Source organism: Pongo pygmaeus, chromosome 1 (assembly GCF_028885625.2).
Source record: "Pongo pygmaeus isolate AG05252 chromosome 1, NHGRI_mPonPyg2-v2.0_pri, whole genome shotgun sequence".
In the NCBI taxonomy this organism is placed as follows: Eukaryota; Metazoa; Chordata; class Mammalia; order Primates; family Hominidae; genus Pongo; species Pongo pygmaeus.
The window spans coordinates 227,506,361-227,525,543 of record NC_072373.2 but is presented as its reverse complement, the minus strand read 5'-3'; the positions used below and the strand labels follow the sequence as shown (position 1 = coordinate 227,525,543).

The 19,183-nt window shown below is 61.3% G+C and overlaps 1 protein-coding gene across 6 annotated transcripts in view; it reads left to right on the top strand.

The window, feature by feature from the left end:
• The window catches only part of TP73 (tumor protein p73), an 82,780-nt gene that overhangs the window by 59,767 nt on the left and 3,830 nt on the right, over positions 1-19,183 (top strand). For 4 of the 6 annotated variants that reach the window (XM_054443015.2, XM_054443024.2, XM_054443034.2 and 1 more), the window contains exons 5-13: positions 8,984-9,170; positions 10,328-10,443; positions 13,999-14,108; positions 14,502-14,644; positions 15,004-15,092; positions 16,383-16,504; positions 17,046-17,194; positions 17,972-18,110; positions 18,507-18,600. In XM_054443015.2, the coding sequence (XP_054298990.1) occupies positions 8,984-9,170; positions 10,328-10,443; positions 13,999-14,108; positions 14,502-14,644; positions 15,004-15,092; positions 16,383-16,504; positions 17,046-17,194; positions 17,972-18,110; positions 18,507-18,600 (1,149 nt within the window). Of the gene's footprint in view, positions 1-8,983; positions 9,171-10,327; positions 10,444-13,998; positions 14,109-14,501; positions 14,645-15,003; positions 15,093-16,382; positions 16,509-17,045; positions 17,195-17,971; positions 18,111-18,506; positions 18,601-19,183 lie in introns of those variants that run through there. The other 2 variants (XM_054443043.2, XM_054443053.2) reach the window with 2 other exon arrangements.

Sequence of the window (19,183 nt, the reverse complement as noted above, 5' to 3'; positions counted from 1 at the left end):
CCTAGGGGGAGAAAGCCTTGGACCGAGTGGGGTGTGGGGGGAGCCCAGGCTGTACCTCAGCTCCCGCGAGCCTTCCACTGCTGTTTGCCAGTGAATCAAACTGGGACTGGGGGTGGAGAGCTGTCCCTGTCTGCTTTCACTGCTTGGTTTTGTTGACAAAGGAAAATCCCTCAAGAACGTTTTATCGCTGGAGTGCTCCGAGGCTGGCCAGCCTCACGGGCGAGAAGCCAGGCAGCTGGGCTTGGGGACCGGCCTCTCCTGGTGCCTCCCTGCCCCCTCTGCCTTCGCCCCTCCCAGGCCCGGCCTCACTGCCACTAACTCCCGTTGACAGGGGGAAAGAGAGGCCCGCAGGGGAGGGCCATCCCCGGCTTCTCCTGGACCCAGTGCTGACGCCAAGATGCGGTCCTAGGTGACCTGGACCTTGGGCCGCGTGGGACTTGGGGCAAGGTGAGGGGCTCAGCTGGGCAGTGAATTAAAGTTTTGCTTCCCGGTCTGGTGGGTTTCCGCCACCCCAGGCCAGTAGTCACTTCTGGGATTTTCTGAGATTCCAAAAGTTGAAGCCACGCTCAAGGTATGTGGACGGACCCTGGAGACCCGGACCCTGGAGGCCCAGCCCCTGCCTCTGGGTAGAGAAGTCCCTGAGCGACCTCCAGACCTTCTGTCCCTTTTCCAAGGAGCCTCAGGAAGAGGGGGACAGACAATTCCAGGGTGTCCCGGCTGGAAAGGAAAGCATCTTCTCTGCACTCCAGGCGGACAGCGTGAGCCTCAGAGATTAGGTGGCGGCCGAGGCTGGTGTCCACAGCCAGGGGTTATGATGGGGCTGCAGAGGCTGTGAGCGGAACAGCACATTTTAGGGCAGAAAGACCCTTGTGGAGAAGGTAACAGCACTCCAGGCTTCAGTGAAGCAGAAGTCAGAGCCCATGGGGAAACCGCACAGGGGGATTACCTAAAGCCCAGAGCCACCCCAGGGGTTGCAAACCCACCCCTCCCCGAGCCATGCCACTGGAGCAAGGCACCCAGCTCCTTGCACCTGGCACTGGGGAGACACCACTCTGCAGGGGTCAGAGATTCAGAGGCCAAAATTCTCCTTCCCCCAGGCATTCCACTGAAGATTTACAAAGTTTAGCAAAAACCTAGATTCTAGCCAACTATTACCTTAAAAGCTGAAGAGGGACCACCCCACCATGTCCACAGCTTACTCCCCTCCCTCCGCTGTCCCCGGCCACCTCCAGCTGCTGCCAATTCCAGCCCCCAAGGCTGTCCCAGGAAGCTGTGGCCAGAGACTCCGGGACTGTCCTGTGAGCAGAGGGCACCCACTGACCCTGGGGCACCCTTCCAACCCCCACAGCTGACAAAGCCGGGCCTCAAAAGGCTGGGTTAATCCTGGCTTCTCCTCAAAGCCACAAGTCAGGGTGGGGGTGAGGATGGTGGGGGCGAGGATGGTGGGGGCTTCCTCCCCAGGAGTTAAGGGGCCCTCTCTGCAGTGAGCAGAGCAGGCCTGTTGCCAGCCTGCTGGGCCCCTTGTGGGACAGCTCCAGGGCCTGGCCCACAGCCCCGCTAGCTAGGTCCTTGCCAGAGGCCGGAGGAGAGGCCAGGCTACTGGCACGGGCCCTCCAGCTGGCGCTGTCAAAAAGCAAGTTGTGGGCAGAGGACCCTGTGCTTGGTCCCGGCTCAGGGCAGAGGCTGAGTGCGGTGCTGTGAACACTCCGTGTCTTCAGAGCAGAGGGGCAGCTGCTGGTGGGCATTCTGGGGCCCTCTGCAAGCCCAGCTTTTGTCTCTGCGGACCCAGGGCACTGCCCTGCCACCCCTTCTGTCCCCAAGGCCCCAGATGGGGTACCTGGGTCCTGGAATAAGAGCAGATGGAGTTCCTCGCCCTGCCTGGGCAGCTCATTCCTTCCCGGGCTTGGGCAGAGTGACAATGATAGCAGCACCCACCGGGCACCCTCATGCGGTCTCAGTGAATCAGGACAGTGGCGACCGGGTGGGGACTGGGCCCTGAGCTCCTCACACAGCATCTCGGCAGCAAAGCGGAAGCTGGAGCTGTCCAGGCCAGGCCACCCAATCCCAGCCAGACACAAGGCAGTCTGTGTTAGTCTCAGTCTCTATTGTCCATGGAGACCCATCCCCAGCAGGACCAGGGCAGGTCAGGCCCCTGGCTGTTGTTCCCCTTACTACTGAGGGGCTTAAGCCCAGCCACGGGGTAAGAAGCCCATGTCCCACCTGACGCCTCTGCAGTGCCCAGTCTTCCTGGAACCCAGGGGTGCTTAAGGCGGGTCTCTGCCTAGACCCTGACGCCAGGCCCCAGGACCCAAGTCAAGCCCAGCAGTGACAAAGGGCTGGGAGATGGAGCTTGGGGGATCAGACAGCTCTGGTCTGGGTCCTGGTCCACCCCAGCTTAGCAGGCAGGTTTGGGTCACTAAACGGAGTGACAATGCCTGACCTCCCAGGGCCACGGTCAGGTGAGGGCCCCACACAGAGCAGGCACCAGTGGGCAGTGGATGTGGCCATGAGGGTGGACCTGGGTGCCCCATTCCCCAGCAGGTGGACAGCACTCACCGTCTCCCCAGGTCTCCATACCAGCAGAGGCAGACGCCTTGGGCAAACGCTGCCTCGCAGCCTCCCCCAACACTAGGCCCCTCTTAGCCCCTCTGGCTGTGGCCCTTGTCTCCTACTGGACCCCTGGGCCTTCACTATGCACTGGAGACAAAGCCACCAAGTCTATCCTGGGCTCAGCACATACCTGCTTCCCTCCCCTACCCCGATCATAGCCCAGGATGGAGATCCCTAGAGGCAGTCATGCATGGGACGAGGGCCAAGCGGGCCTCAGCTCCTGTGGTCTGGGTGCACTCAGTGTCTCCCAGGAAGCTGCGCTTCCAGGCCGTGAGAGTCCCCCGTGTGGCTTCCGCTCACCTGTTTAGGACGTGGCTCAAGGTCGTGGTGGGGCAAGCTGCCCAGCTCCTCAGGGTTCCCACTTGCCCCGGTCTGCCCTCCCCAGTGAGCAGTTTCTTGTCCACAGCCTCTGGGGCTCTAGCCGGCCTCCGTCAGGGCTGAGGATCGCTTGGCATCTGCAGAGGATGTTTCTGCCTCTGGTTCATCCTCCATAGAGCTCCTGGCCTGGGAGCCCGGCTGGCCAGCATGGGGGTGCCAGCAGACACATCTGTCCCCTGCAGCCCCCCAGCCAGGAGCTCTTTCGCAGCAGCCTCTTTTCTTGGGCAGTGCTGGGCCTGGCACTGGCTGTGGCCTCACAGGCATTCTGAAGCTCGCTTGGGCCTCTCACCTGCCTGGCCCGTGGGCTGTGGGTGTCCTGGTGAGTGAGCCGTCACTGCCTTCACCCAGGTTAACACCAGGGTGTTGTGAAACAGGGGCGATTGCCACATGTGTCCTTTCCCCCTCCCCAGGCTAGTGGCTTCCCTGGGGCAGGGAGGGACCAGCCTTGTGACATCCTGCCAGGCCTCCCTGACATCTGTCAGAGCCCAGCCTGTGCTCCCAGCAGCTGTCTGAGGGCGACAGTGACATTGTGCACCAGTGAAGGCCACAGCCTCCAACGAAGGGGGCTGTCACCGAGGGGGCCCTGTGGCTGCCACCTGAGGATACCCTTCCTCTCTCAGAAGGAGAAAGGGACCCAGGAGGACCCTAATCCACAGGCTGTTGACCCTGGCTCATGCATGTGTTTTAGGGGGTCCATCTGTGAACCCACAAATTTAATGGCAAGGGTTCTGTGGCTTAGCCCCAGGAGCTTTTCTAGGGAGAGGAAGGGTCCAGGGCCTTGGCAGAGGGTGGGCCCAAAGAGGCCCGTAACCCCAGAGAGGAGAGAGATGCGCCCCTAAACACACACACACACAAGCAAGGATACTGGATAAAAGTGAGCAATAAAAAAAAAATCATTTAAAAAATAAAAGCCCCCACTGCAGGCCCCATCTTCCAGAATCTGTTGCAACAGATTCACCCACGCTGGTTAACGGTATTTGCGGTTTGCAAGATGCTACACGTCCCAGGAAAATGACAGACAAGTTATTATCACCTCTCCGCTGTCCTCCTGCCCAAACCTGCCCGTGCCGGGCACCCAGCTGCCGGGGAGCGAGGAGCGGGCACGAGGAAATTAGCAGCCCCGCGCCGCACCCGCCCCTCGCCCACCCCCGCACCAGGCCTGCCAGGCCCAGGGCTCCCAGCCAGGCCGGGCCCATGTTGTACTGGTGCTGGGGAGGAGGGGAAGAGAGGAGGGTCGGAAAGGAGCCGGCAGCGTGGGGAGGGATGGGCACAGTGGCGTTTGGGCAAACCCTTTCCTGCAAGCAGGACGGTGCACGCACCCTGGGCAGGCAAGTCCAGGCGGCTCCGTGTCAACAGCCGAAGATAAATACGATTTTATCAGCTCGGAATCTGTTGAAACACATCCATCTAGCGGTTCTAGGGAAGGAGAAGGCAGGAGGGGGGCGGCGGAGGGGAAGTGTCTCCACATGACCTTTCCTATAGAATAGGCTCCACCGGAGTCCTCCTCCTGCTGCCCGTTTTCCGCAGGGCCAAGCCCAGGCCTGAAGCCCAGAGGCCTGCTGGGGAGACAGGAGCAAGGAGCTGGGGGAGCGCTGGAGCCGTCCTGGGCTCAGCCACCCTCTAGAAGGACCTGGATGTCTCAGGGCTCCCTTCCCTCCTGTGGCCACTTGTGTCACCCACCCCCAGATGCTGCCAGGGCAGGGGACGTCACAGACATCCCTCCCCGAGGCCACCCAGCTCCGGCCAGGCTGGGCACCTGGGGTCCAGTTAGTGCCAGGGTGAGGTCTGCCAGGCATGTATGCCCCGAAGGCCATGTGAGCACTGCACTGGGGACACCCCTGTGGGGAGGAGAGCCAGGCCCAGGACCTTGGTGGCCTCACTGGCCAGAGGGGAGGAGAGGTGCTCACATCGCCTGAGGACAGGGGCCTCCTTGCTCTTCACCCTGAGGCCTGGGCCTCCCTCCGCCACTGGCCCAGGTCGAAGACCTGCCCGTTCTAGGCCGCTCCACACTCCAGTTCCAGCCCCCACTTCCCGGGGTGGGTGGTCCGGCCGCCGCCTGCACCGGGTACCAGGGACAGCTCCCGGCGCGCCCAAGCTCCTCCCGGGGGCGGGGCGGGGCGGGGCGGGGCATCCACAGTGCTCCCCGCGCCTGGGCCCCCAGGACCTCTTGCAGACGGGAGTCCCTCAGACAGTGCAGAGACGGGAGCACGCACTGGGCCCTGCACCCACTTCGTGCGCCCTGGCCCTGGGACGCCCCACCACGCAGCTTCCAGAGCAAGGATCGCCACTTCATCCCGCCCGGAGACCCAGAGGGAGCGGGGCGGGCTCAGCAGGGCGCTTCCGAGATGCCGCTGCCTAGGTCTGCGAAATGGGAGTACGGCTCACCCTGAGGCCCAGGCCGGCGGGAGCTGAGGCTCCGCAGAGGACTATGGCCTGGGGTGCTGGGGCAGGGGCCTAGGGGAAGGGCTGCAGGGGCCAGGCGGGAGCTGTGAAACCCCTCACGCTGTTCAGACTCCATGGTGCTGTCAGGGAGCGAGGGCTGCCGGGGCCTCTGCCCGCAGGCTTGGTTGCACCCAGAGCCTTACTCCATCTGTGTCCAACCGGCTGAGAAGCCCAGGCGGCCTCCCCTCGCCCTGAGTGTCTGGGGCTCCTTGGTGGATCTAATGACCTGGCTGAGGAGCCCAGGCGGCCTCCCCTCCCCCTGAGTGTCTGGGGCTCCTTGGTGGATCTAATGACCCCCATCTCAGGCCGCGGGCTGGGGCACTAGGGTGGAAGAAGCTTCGGGGGACTCAGCCCCGGAAAGGGAACTGTAGGGAAGCGGGGCCTGTGTGGCTCCAGCCCGCCGCAACCAACACCTCCTCACCTGGTGCTGAGAATGACGAATGACGAAGGTGCAGTAGCCACTAACACCTGCAGGCCACTGTGTTCCCAGGGGACACGCAGTGAGTCAGAGATGCAGGTGGAGAGGCTTGTGCAGTGGCTAGAGGCGTCCCAGCTGACGAGCACAAAGCCAAAACCTCCACCCACGTGGCTGGACCTCAGAGGCCCGTCTCCTTTTGCTGCCCCTGAGACTCTGACCTGAACCACCCCGGCCGGGGTCTGTTTCAACGGGGGGTCTGCCGCCCCCTCCCTGCTCTGCGGTTTCCCTAGGGAGCGGCTAGGATGGATGGCATTTATTGAGTACCACCTGCATACCTCCATCTGCCACACGTTACTGAGGAGAGACGAGGGGGACAGAGCCAGGTGCCTGAATTCCAGGGGGCCTGTGTGCTCTGCACACAAGAGGTGCTCCATAAATGCTCAGCAATGGGCAGCTCGCCCTGCAGGCTGCCCTGGCCTTGGAGAAGCCTGGCGACACGGCTGCCAGCCCTGTGTTCCTCTCCTCTGCTGGAGGCACTGGCAGACAAGAGCCTGCCACCACCTGGCCCCTCCTCCTTCTGTCCCCAGCCAGCACAGATGGATGCCATGCGTGGTGTGTGGCTTCAGGCAGGGCCTTTGTCTAAGAGACCAGTGCCTAGACACAGGCCACTCCAAGTTTGGGCCAAGAGCCCTGTCTGAGTCTCCTGAAGGTCCTAGTCCCAGAGGGTCTGTGCTGCGAGCTGTTCCCATGTGCCCTGGGGGCAGGGCTACCCGCTTATCCTCCCAAGCGATGCTGTGGGGAGCAAAGGGGGCATTTGTAATGGTGGGGACACTGTACGTCAGTGGTCACCTCCAGGGAAGCCAGACTGACCCCACAACAAGGGGACTGCCGTCCTTCCTGCCGTGCCCAAGCCTGCAGCTCCAACAGTCCAGGGCAGGCGCCCGCACAGAGGTGGGCTGCTAGCTCTGCAAGGCTGTTTCTGCTTTTCTTTCTTTTTTTCTTTTTGTGATGGATTCTCACTTTGTCGCCCAGGCTGGAGTGCAATGGTGTGATCTCGGCTCACTGCAGTCTCCACCTCCAGAGTTCAAGCGATTCTCCTGCCTCAGCTTCCTGAGTAGCTGGGACTACAGGCGCCCGCCACCTTGCCTGGCTAATATTTGTATTTTTGGTAGAGACAGGGTTTCACCGTATTGGCCAGGCTGGTCTCAAACTCCTGATCTCAGCTGCCTGCCTTGGCCTCCTCAAGTGCTGGGATTACAGGCGTGAGCCACCACACTCAGCCTGTTTCCTGCTTTTCTAAACAGCACCCAGCCTCACCTGCAGGGCTGTGCATGATGGTTCCTTCCTGTGTTTTAAACAGGACTGGGGATGGGCGGCTTCCTGCCTAAGGCCCTGTGTCCAAGGTGGGGGTCACAAGCAGGGGCAGTGGGGCCACTCTGGCTCTAGGGGCTCCAGATGGACGGAGGACCTAGGAGGGGCCAGCCTTTTGGTATCCAATTCCCATCCTGAGGAGGCCACTGAAAGACCCCCTTCCACTTGTCCCTCGAGCCCCCTCACACCCATGGCAGGGACAGGCCAGCGTTCCTGGCTGGGTCTCATTCTGAGAGCCCAAGTAGCTCATCAGAGAGGGGACTGCTCCTACTGCGCAGGAACAGGGGCACTCAGGGTGCCGGGGACCCAGGCCCCACCCACCGTGGCTCGCAGGCTCCGTCAGCTCCATCTCCCCCATCTCTTTCCTTTTTCTTTCCTCGCTTTTCACATGCCTGCACCTGCCAAGGACCTGTGTGGCTCCTGAGAGCCCCTCGTGTCCCTTGATGGCCAGAGAGGCAGTGCTGGTGGCCAGTGGGGGTCAGGGGGTCAGGGCCTCCTAACTTCCTTGGCAAAGGGAAGGCTCCACCTGCAGCTTCCCTGGTTCTGCCAGTAGCTCCCTGTCTCTGACCTCAGTTTCCCCAACTGTTCCATGGTGGAGTGCGATGGGACATTCTCCAGGGCACTTGCGGCTGCAGTGACTTGTGATTCTGAGTCATCGGGGGCTGGTGAGGGGCGCAGAGGGCATGGGGTGGCAGCAGAAGTCATTCTCTGAACCTGAGACCGGGGATCATTCCTGATGGCCCTGTGGGGAGAGGGCATGAGGACTCCCAGCAGGTGTCCAGGAGCCAGACACTTGGGAAATCAGCCAGCTTGGAAGTGAATGGACGTCCCTGCAGCGGCCTCAGCGGGGTCACTTTTAGAACTCATGAGAGCCGGCCTGGGTCCTCAGATGGGCAGCCGGGCCCTGTGAGGCGAGGACGCTGGAGGCCTCTGCAGGAACTGGATCAGGAAGGGTGTCATCCAGTCCTCCTGCAGCAGGGCCCACGCCAGCTCCAGACAGACCTATTAGCTCCTCGAGTCCCAAGCTGGGGATACTGGGGCTGTGAGCCCAGAGGGGCCCCCAGAATGGCCCAGACCAAGCCGCACAGTTCGGCTGCTCAGACTTGGTGGCCCCAGCAGGAGAGGGTGTCAGAGTCACCAGGGCTGCTGAGGCCGTGAGAGGCCTTCACGCCAACCCAGAGAGCTCTATATGGAAGCTGGAATGCATAGCAGGCACCCAGCCCATCACACATTAACCACTTGCTCTGTGCAAATGCCAGAGAAGCCTAGCTCTGGTCTTAAAAACAGATTCAATGCTGCAAACCCACCTCTTCAGAGCACTGCAAACCCACCTCTTCAGAGCGCTGCAAACCCACCTCTTCAAAACACTGCAGTCAGGGACATGGCTTCCTCAGGCCTGGATCCCAGCCCCCATTCCCGCCCTCACTCTCCAGCAGCCCCTTCTTGCTCTCCTCGCCTTTCTTGTCCCCATCCATAAACCTAAAGCCTCTCTGCCTGACTGCCACCGGCACTCACACCCCTGCTGTCATGGAGCCCAAATGACCCGATGGCTGTGGAGTGGGTGCCAGGGCAGCTGTGCCTGGATTCACGCCTCGAAGGACAGACACCTGGAGGGATTCAGCAGAGGGGCTGCTCGGGGCAGTCTTCATCTGGGGCTTGTGGAAGGGGCTCCCATGGGGAGGACGTGGCTCCCAATGGGGAGTGGCCTGGACAGGGGTGCAGTTGGGACCACTGGTCTCACCCGCTTCCTCTCCCCCACTCCAGTACTCCCCACTCTTGAAGAAACTCTACTGCCAGATCGCCAAGACATGCCCCATCCAGATCAAGGTGTCCACCCCGCCACCCCCTGGCACCGCCATCCGGGCCATGCCTGTTTACAAGAAGGCAGAGCACGTGACTGACGTCGTGAAACGCTGCCCCAACCACGAGCTCGGGAGGGACTTCAACGAAGGTGAGGCCCCCAGCTCCTCTGCCCACGGTGGCACTTTGCCCAGCATCCTGGACAGCATGGCCAGGGGCTGCCTAACTGGGAGAGAGTGAGGCTGACAGCATGGGCTTAGCCATTCCCCTGGGGAGGGCTTTCAGTGCCTCTGCCAGCCCCCATTTTCCCAGTTCTGAGTGGGACCTTGGGGGGCCCATGCTCCTGGGCAGGGGCAAGTGGTCTGGGCAGAGTCTGAGGGGCAGTGGCCTTCTGGGGCCCCAGAGATCCTATGAGTCATAGCCCCTCTCTCCAGTGTGCCTGGCAGGGCCTACGGGCTACCCCAAGGATTAGCAGGAGAATCAGGGGACAGAGACACTGGGCAGGCACCCCCAGAGCACAAGGGCTGCCAGCTGGCCTGAGCCTCACCTGGAAGCCCATAGGACTGGGCCTGGTGGTCTCAGTTCTGCTGCAATGCACCTGGCACAGTGCTGGGTGCCTCTCTGCACCTGGCACAGGGGTGGGCACCTCTCTGCACCTGGCAGGAGGCTGGGCACCTCTCTTCACCTGGCATGGGGCTGGGCACCTCTCTTCACCTGGCATGGGGCTGGGCACCTCTCTTCACCTGGCACGGGGCTGGGCACCTCTCTGCATGTGACACAGAGGTGGGCACCTCTGCACTTGGCATGGGGCTGGGCACCTCTTTGCACCTGGCACAGGGTGGGCACCTCTGCACCTGGCACAGGAGTGGGCACCTCTCTGTGCCTGGCATGGGGCTGGACACCTCTCTGTGCCTGGCATGAGGCTGGGCACCTCTGCATCTGGCATGGGCTGGGCATCTCTGCACCTGACACTGGGGTGGGCACCTCTCTGCACCTGGCATGCAGCTGGGCACCTCTCTGCACCTAACAGGGGTGGGCACCTCTGCAGCTGGCACAGGGCTGGGCACCTCTCTGTGCCTGGCACAGGGCCGGCACCTCTCTGCACCTGACATGGGGCTGGGCACTTCTTTGAACCTGGCACAGGGCTGGGTACCTCTCTGCACCTGACACGGGGCTGGGCACCTCTCTGAACCTGGCACGGGGCTGGGCACCTCTCTGCACCTAGCACGGGGGTGGGCACCTCTCTGCACCTAGCACAGGGGTGGGCACCTCTGCGCACCTCTCTGAAGTGTCGACCCCTCCCGGCAGGACAGTCTGCCCCAGCCAGCCATCTCATCCGCGTGGAAGGCAATAATCTCTCGCAGTATGTGGATGACCCTGTCACCGGCAGGCAGAGCGTCGTGGTGCCCTATGAGCCCCCACAGGTAGGCCAGGAGTCAGGCTGTGCCCAGGGCCCTGCAGTCAGCCGTACGGGCGGGGGGAGGGGTCCCCTGAGGCAGCCCCTGTCCCTCCTCAGTTGGTTGATCTGCCTGTCCCGTCGGCGTCTGTCCAGGGCTCCCTGCTCTGCGTTAAGTCTGCGTCGGTGGCTCCTTCCTCACCCACACCCACCCCACTGTGCACACCGCTGCTCTGGCCCTGCATCCACCTCGGGCACTCTCGGGGCCTCAGTGTGCCCAGCTCCATAGTGGGGAGTGGGTCTTCAGCCTTGCCCTCTGTTGGTGCCCAACACTGGTTCCGGCCTGGGGCTCCCAGACACAGGGATTCGGGAGATGGGGAGGTCCCCGCCCATTTAGACCCTGGATTGGCTGGGGCAGAACCAAACCAGCAACAGCACCTGAAGGGGTGGCAAATTCTACAAAGGGGGTTGAGGGATGGTGGAAAGACTCCTAGGCCAGGCCAGGGGCCCGGGAGAGGCGGCCTGCAGGAGGCTGAGGCTGGTCAGCAGGGTGGAGAGCAGGGAGGCCCCACTGGGCACCACGTGGGTTGGGGGTGCAGGGGACTGGGGAGCATGCAGGCTGGAGGGGAGGGGACACAGAGAGGATGGGGGCTTTGACCTTTGGCCCAAAGGCAGCAGAAGTTTCTGGGACACCATTCTGGAGATGATGTGGGGCCCAACTGGTGTGAAAGGCTGGGGTAGGGGGAAACAGAGGGTTTGAAGTTGCTGCAGGATGGTGGGGCAGGGGCAGAACAGGAGGTGAGGAGTGGGTACCAGGCCCCCAGGAGAAGGCAGGCAAAAGCAGGCCTCTACCTTCCCTGTACCTGGTTCTGAGACCAGGCTCCATGCTGTACCCAGCCCCAGCCTCCCCCACCAGGTCCCCATCCCTGTACCAGGCCCCCAGGACACCCCAGACTCCTGTCCCTGTACCCAGTCTCCAGGTCCTCCACAAGCCTCTACCCTGTACCCAGGCCCCCTTCGACGTCCCCATCCCACCATCCTCTAAGAGCAGCCCCTTATGTCAGCAGAACCAGGGCCCGGGAGGCCTCCCTGAAACCCATGTCCCACCCTCACCTGCCTCAGCCTGCCAGGAAGGCAGAGCTCTCTCGCCCCCTGGTGGCTGCCGTGTGACAGCAGTTCTAAGAAAGGCCAAGATTTTCCCAAACCCCTAATGGCTTTTGTATTTGTCCCCAGGGTGACATGAAAACTGCCCACATTGTGGTCTGGGGACACTCATTGATCAACGGTTTTGGTTCACGCTGGGCGCGGTGGCTCACGCCTGTAATCCAAGCACTTTGGGAGGCCAAGGCGGGTGGATCACTTGAGGTTAGGGGTTCAAGACCAGCCTGGCCCACAGGGCGAAACCCCGTCTGTACTAAAAATACAAAAGTTAGCCGAGCCTGGTGGCGCATGCCTGTAATTCCAGCTACTTGGGAGGCTGAGGCAAGAGAATCGCTTGAACCCGGGAGGCAGAGGTTGCAGTGAGCCAAGATCGAGCCATTGCACTCCAGCCTGGGGGACACAGAGAGACTCCGTCTCAAAAAAAAAAAAGAGTTTTGGTTCATGTCTCAGCTGTACTGCAAAATCCCTGCGAAACAGGAGTGTGCTGGGGGTGGGTTCGCTGGGGACAGCTCTGGTTCCTCTTTCTGCCCAGGTGAGCCCACAGCATGCAACACACACATAGGCCCACAAAATCTGTGCAGGCACACTCACACCTAGCATCTGGGCTTGACCTCCAGCCTGTGTCAGGGGAGAAGGTTGGGGCAAACAGAACACAGGACTCTGTGCTGCTCTGAGAGCAGAGACCAGGTCTGAGCCCTCCCAGAACCCAGAACCAGCCCAGTGCTTGGGGTTCAGTGATCTTCATGAACGGGTGGCTGGATGGGGTGAGTGGGTGGATGGGTGGATGGGTGGATGGATGGGTGTGGGTGGGGTGGATGGATGGATGGATGGATGGGTAGGTAGGTAGGTGGGTGGATGGATGGATAAATGGGGTGGGTGGGTGAGTGGATGAATGGATGGAGTGGTGAATGGGTGAATGGATGGGTGGGTGGACGGATGGATGAATAGGGTGGGTGAATGGATGGTTGGGTAGAGGGATGTTGAATGGATGGGTGGGTAGAGGGATGGGTAGATGGGGTGGGTGGATGGACGGATGGATAGACTGATATTGTTGAATGGATGAGTGGGTGGATGGATGTTTGGATGGATGGATAGATAACAAATGGGGGGAGTCGATGGATGGATGGATGGATGGATGGGGGGTGGGTGGATGGATGGATGGATGGGGTGAATGGATGGATGGATAGGATGGATGGATGAAGGGGGTGGGTGTGGGGGGTGGATGTGTGGGTGGGTAGGTGGATGGATGGATGGATGGAGTGGGTGGGTGGGTGGATGGATAGGATGGATGGATTGATATTGAATGGATGGGTGGGTGGATAGATGGGTAGATAATAAATGGGGGAGTGGATGGATGGATGGATGGATGGATGGGGTGGGTGTTGGGGGTGGACGTGTGGGTGGGTGGGCGGGTGGATGGAGTGGGTGGATGGGTGGATGGATGGATGGATTGATTGATATTGAATGGATGGGTGGGTGGATGGATGGTTGGATGGGGTGGGTGGATGGATGAATGGGGTGGGTGGATGGATGGGGTTCGTGGATGGATGGATGGATGGGTGGATAGATGGATGGATGGATGAATAGATAGATGGGTAAATGGATGGATGGATGGATGGGTGGATGGGTGGATGGATGGATGGATGGGGTGGGTAGATGGATGGGGTTGGTGGATGGATGGATGGGTGGATAGATGGATAGATGGATGGATGGATGGATGAATAGATAGATGGGTAAATGGATCGATGGATGGGTAGGTGGATGGATGGATAGGGTGGGTGGGTGGATGGATGGATGGATGGATGGATGGATGGATGGGGTTGGTGGATGGATGGATTGATACTGAATGGATGGGTGGGTGGATGGATGGTTGGATGGATGGATAGATAATAAATGGGAGTGGATGGATGGGTGGATGGATGGGGTGGGTGGATGGATGGGGTTTGTGGATGGATGGATGGGTGGATAGATGGCTAGATGGATGGATAGATGAATAGATAGATGGGTAAATGGATGGATGGGTAGATGGGTAGATGGATGGATGGATGGATGGATGGATGTGGATGGGTGGATGGATGGGGTTGGTGGATGGGTGGATGGATGGATGGATAGACGGGTGGGTGGATGGATGGGGTGGGTGGATGGATGGGGTTGGTGGATGGATGGATGGATGAATAGATAGATGGGTAAATGGTTCGATGGATGGATGGATGGATGGGTAGATGGATGGCTGGATGGATGGATGGAGTGGGTGGGTGGATGGATGAATGAGTGGACAGATATACAAATGGCAACAACTATAGAGCACAGCATCCCCTTGCCTACCTGGAGCCAGGACCAGACATGGAGCTGGGGGCTGCCACCTTAGTGGATTGGGGCTGCGTGCTGATGCTAGCCCCTCTCCCTGCTCCCCCATGTGCAGGTGGGGACGGAATTCACCACCATTCTGTACAACTTCATGTGTAACAGCAGCTGTGTGGGGGGCATGAACCGGCGGCCCATCCTCATCATCATCACCCTGGAGACGCGGGAGTGAGTCCCGGGCACACGGGGTGGAGGTGGGACAGGTCTGGGCAGGTGTGGCCGGGGGAGAAGGGGAGCTGTCATGGAGACCTGCAGGCCAAGGCCAGCTTGGGGAAGAGACTTTGGGCTGTGCTGCTGGAGGAAGGAACCGCCCCCTGGCCTGCAGGGCCTGCCTGGGCAGAAGCTGGGCCTCCGGAGGGAGGTGGGAGTCCCTGGCGAGGTGTCAGGGCAGCCTCACAGCTTTGAGCCTCCGGCTCCCTCTAGCGGGAACACTGGCTGCCGGCACTGGGTGCTCTGTGGTGACTGAGGGCTCTCAAGGCCGGTCCTGCAGGGTCCGAAGTGGGTGGGGAAGGTAGGCAGGTTGAGGGTGAGCTCACAATTCTGGCTGTGCCCACCCGACAGTGGGCAGGTGCTGGGCCGCCGGTCCTTTGAGGGCCGCATCTGCGCCTGTCCTGGCCGCGACCGAAAAGCCGATGAGGACCACTACCGGGAACAGCAGGCCCTGAACGAGAGCTCCGCCAAGAACGGGGCCACCAGCAAGCGTGGTGAGCAGCCGGCCAGGGGGAACTGGATGCGTGTGGGAGGGGAAGGGGACACACTGGCAGGACACAGTGCGAGCCCACATCCCAGGGACACGGCCAGCCCCTGAACGGCCCCCCACGCCCAGATTCCTCCCTGACGGAGCCTGAGAGCAGCCCCCAAATAAGTCGCTTGTCCTGGGCCAAGGGCACCTCAGAGGCCTGGGTGGCACCGCAGGTTTGCCCGTCCCTGTGGGTTGCTCACCACCGGACCCACCTGGAGAATCGATTGGCCCCGAGGGTGGGGCAGGTCTCCCTCCTCCCGGAAGGAGGCCTCACCCTCTGGTCCTGCCTGCTCACCCCGCCCGCCCTGCCTGGCCTTCCAGCCTTCAAGCAGAGCCCCCCTGCCGTCCCCGCCCTTGGCGCCGGCGTGAAGAAGCGGCGGCATGGAGACGAGGACACATACTACCTGCAGGTGAGTGTGTGCTCCTGCATGGCGGCCAGGAGACCTGCCTCGCCTCTGTTGTCTGCTGAGCCCAGGCTGGGCCATGGGGAGGGACTCTGGAGACCATGGTGGAGGGGGCGGGAGGAGCCCAGCCCTGTGTGAGAGGGTCCAGAGGGCAGAACCTGCTTGCAAGAGCCAGACCAGCAGGACCCAACTGCAGGGCATTCCTGAGAGTCCCCTCAGTCCCAAAAACCCAGCGTCATGCCATTTACAATGAAGCCATGTGTACACAGCACAGGTGGGGTGGTGCGGAGTCCCACCAGGGTAGAAGTTCAGCAAGAATCCAGGACCCTAACATTGGCCAGGACCCGTGGCCACGGCCGGCCCCCATGAGTATGCCTCTCACATGTGGCCTCCAACAGGTGAATCAAATCGGCACAGGCTTGGCTGGGATTCATCTTCCATGATGTGAACTTTCTGTTTTTTGAGCTCCAGAATGAGCCCTAGTTGGGGTCAGTGGCTCATGCCTATAATCTCAGCATTTTGGGAGGCTGAGGCAGGTGGATCACTTGAGCCCAGGAGTTTGAGACCAAAGTGGGCAACATGGTGAGAACCCATCTCTACAAAAATTAGCTGGGCGTGGTGGTGGCGTGCACCTGTAGTCCCAGCTCCTCAGAAGACTGAAGCAGGAGGATCACCTGAGCCCAGGAGTCCAAGGCTGCAGTGAGCTATGATGATGCTACTGTACTCTAGCCTGGGCAACAGAGCAAGACTCTGTCGAGAGAGAGAGAGAGAGACGGAGAGAGAGAGGGAGGGGGAGAGAGAGAGAGGGAGGGAGAGAGAGAGACAGAGAGAGACAGAGACAGAGAGACAGAGAGAGAGACAGAGAGAGACAGAGACAGAGAGAGGGAGGGGGAGAGAGAGAGGGAGGGGGAGAGAGAGAGGGAGGGGGAGGGGGGAGAGAGGGAGGGGGAGAGAGAGAGAGAGAGAGAGGAGAGAGAGAGAGAGAGAGAGAGAGAGAGACTTGGTTTTTAAAAACCCAGTATCTGTTGGTGGGGGAGGAAGAGGGAGGCTTGGGGGCCACAAGGAGCAGGCATGGTTCTTGGGGACAGGAGACCTGCCCACCGAGTCAGGGGCTCTGGTTAGACCTGCTTCTTGGGAAGAGGAAAGAAGATCGGGGATCCTGAGCCTCTGGGGTGCCGGGGAACCCCCAGAAAGGACAGATGCTTTGCCAAGCCCAGGTCCTCCTGGAGCTGCGGCCGCCCCCCTCCCATGGGGGTCTGGGGCATGTGGGCAGAGCATCTGCTCCTCTGTGCTCAGGTGCGAGGCAGGGAGAACTTTGAGATCCTGATGAAGCTGAAGGAGAGCCTGGAGCTGATGGAGTTGGTGCCGCAGCCACTGGTGGACTCCTATCGGCAGCAGCAGCAGCTCCTACAGAGGCCGTGAGTCAACCCTAGCCCACCATCAGTGTGGGGAAGGAGGACATGGCTTAACCCCTCAGGAGAAGGCCAGGAGGACCAGAAACCCCTCCAGAAAGCATCATCTGCCAGGGACAGGCAGCAGGGTCCAGAGCAGGGCCCACCCCACATCTCCTCCTCCAGGAAGCCTTCTAGCACTTGGGGCTGCCCTGGGACCCTGGGTCACGGCCCTTGCTATGCCTCTGTCACTGAGGGGTCTTGTAAATGGCTGCTGAGTGGAAAGGCCAGGAGGGGTGGCCAGAGTGATCATGACCCACCAAGACCAGAGTCCGATTCCAGTGGCACAGGTCATCCCCCTGCCTCCCAGCCCCGCCATGGCCAGTGTCCTTCTCAGGCGCAGGCCCAGTGGCCGTGCATGGCCATGGTTGGGGACAGGGAGGCTGAAGCCACTCTCTGACATCAGAGTCTCCACCCATTCACAGCATGGGGGCATCATGGGCGTGGGTGGTCGGTGGGCACGAGGCTGCCTTGCTTCCCACCCATGCGAGCCGTTGCTTCTGAGCAGGAGTCACCTACAGCCCCCGTCCTACGGGCCGGTCCTCTCGCCCATGAACAAGGTGCACGGGGGCATGAACAAGCTGCCCTCCGTCAACCAGCTGGTGGGCCAGCCACCCCCGCACAGCTCGGCAGCTACACCCAACCTGGGGCCCGTGGGTGAGTCCCTTGGGCAGTGGGGGCCCACGGGCAGGGCGGGGAGGCCCACTGGGGGCGCCTGACTCAGGACACACCACCCAGCTCAGGACCCAGGGCAGGTGTCTCTGTGGCTGGCTCCTTCCAGCGGCTCCACCCTCCGGGCAGGAGGTGCAGCCACAGACAGCCCTCTCTGCCCACTCGTAGCTGTGGGAGGTGGAGGGGGGCGTAGTTAAGAGCGTGGAACCCACGTGCCTGCACCGCCTCTTGGCAGGCGAGGGAGCTTGGGGAAGGCTCTTAACCTTACACAGCCTGTTTCCCCATCAGCAAATGGCCACAGAAGTACCAGGCTCACTCCTTGTGAGGATTAAATGGTGCAAGACCTCATCAGGGGCCCCAGCACAAGCCGGGGTCTCCATTGGATAGAGTTTGGGCCCCCTTCCCCTGGAAGGTCCTCATGTGGGCAGGACCAAGCATGTTCCCAGTGCTGCGAGCAAGCACCCCCAGGCGTTCCCTGAGGCCCTGGGATGTGGCCAGCACTCCAGTGCCAGCTGCGATTGCCCTTACGACCCAGCTCCTCGTAAGCACGGTCACCCCCGTCCCTACTAGGCGGGGTGAGGAGACAGGGCCCCAGGTGTTCAGCCCTTGCTCAAGCCTCCAGCTGGCCGGGGTGATGCCGAGCGTCACATTGCCAGGCCTTGGGATGGCTCCCGGTGTCCAGAGGTGTCTGGAGCCTGGGTGGAGCCTGCACCTGGACGCCCGGCCTGGCTGCCCTGATGGCCCCACCTGCCTCTCACCCAGGCCCTGGGATGCTCAACAACCATGGCCACGCAGTGCCAGCCAACGGCGAGATGAGCAGCAGCCACGGCGCCCAGTCCATGGTCTCGGGGTCCCACTGCACTCCGCCACCCCCCTACCACGCCGACCCCAGCCTCGTCAGGTGCGTGGGCTGCCGAGGGCCTGAGCATGTGCTGTCACCCTGTCCGTTCACCTCTGTCCTTCTGGCCATGTCAGCTGCCTGCCCCACCCTGTGTGCTCACCACTCGCAACCCCGGATCAGACAGGCGGGCGGGGGCAGTCAGGCCAGGAGCATCTGCAGATGCTGGGGAAACGGTCCACTTAGAGGAAAAGCACAAAAAGCCGGGGTCCTCCACTGACCTTTCCCCAGCTGAGCACGTCCCCTCCCCGAGGGATGCCATGGCCACCTGTGGGCTGGAGCCACCCTTCAGAGACAGTGGCAGTCTCCGCCCCAGCCAGGCCACTGTCAGAGACAGGAGCTCGCGCAGCCCTGTGCTGGGAAGCTAATGCTGCTTCCTTTCTCAAATTCTCTCTGCAGTTTTTTAACAGGATTGGGGTGTCCAAACTGCATCGAGTATTTCACCTCCCAAGGGTTACAGAGCATTTACCACCTGCAGAACCTGACCATCGAGGTAACGCCCAGGTGGCCCCCGCTCTGCAGAGGCAGTAGCTGGAGGGGCCCCTGTCCGGAGGGCAAAGAGCCTTCTCTTCCTTGCTCTCGTGGCTGGGACACTTAGAAACCCTTTCCCCCGGGCAAGCAGATGCGATGACTTGACTCTCGAGAGCTTAGGCAGGTGCAGCCAGGCATGCGGCTGGCGGCGCGGGACACAGGCCCAGGCCTCCGGATGCTGAACTGGTCATTTGAGCCTTTTCAGACTCCCAGCAGCCAGTGTGCCTTTGATTTTAGGGGATGAGCGGTTTCCAAGGCAGAAAGAACAGAAGAATGTAAGGCCCCGAGGGAGTCAGTCCAGTTCAGCGCCATTTACACAGAGAGGAAAGGGGACCTAGGGAAGGCAAGCACCTGGCCCGAGGCCACACAGCTCTTGGCACCTGTGGCAGCTGATTGCAGGCACCGTGATTAAACAGCCACGGCTTGTCTTTGGGTTAGAAACTAGTGGTGTACAAAGCCTGCTTGTAGCCTAGGTGTGAACCACAGGGCACTGTCAGTTAAGGAAGAGCAAGCCCTCTGGTGGGAACCCACCCTCCAGCCAGTGC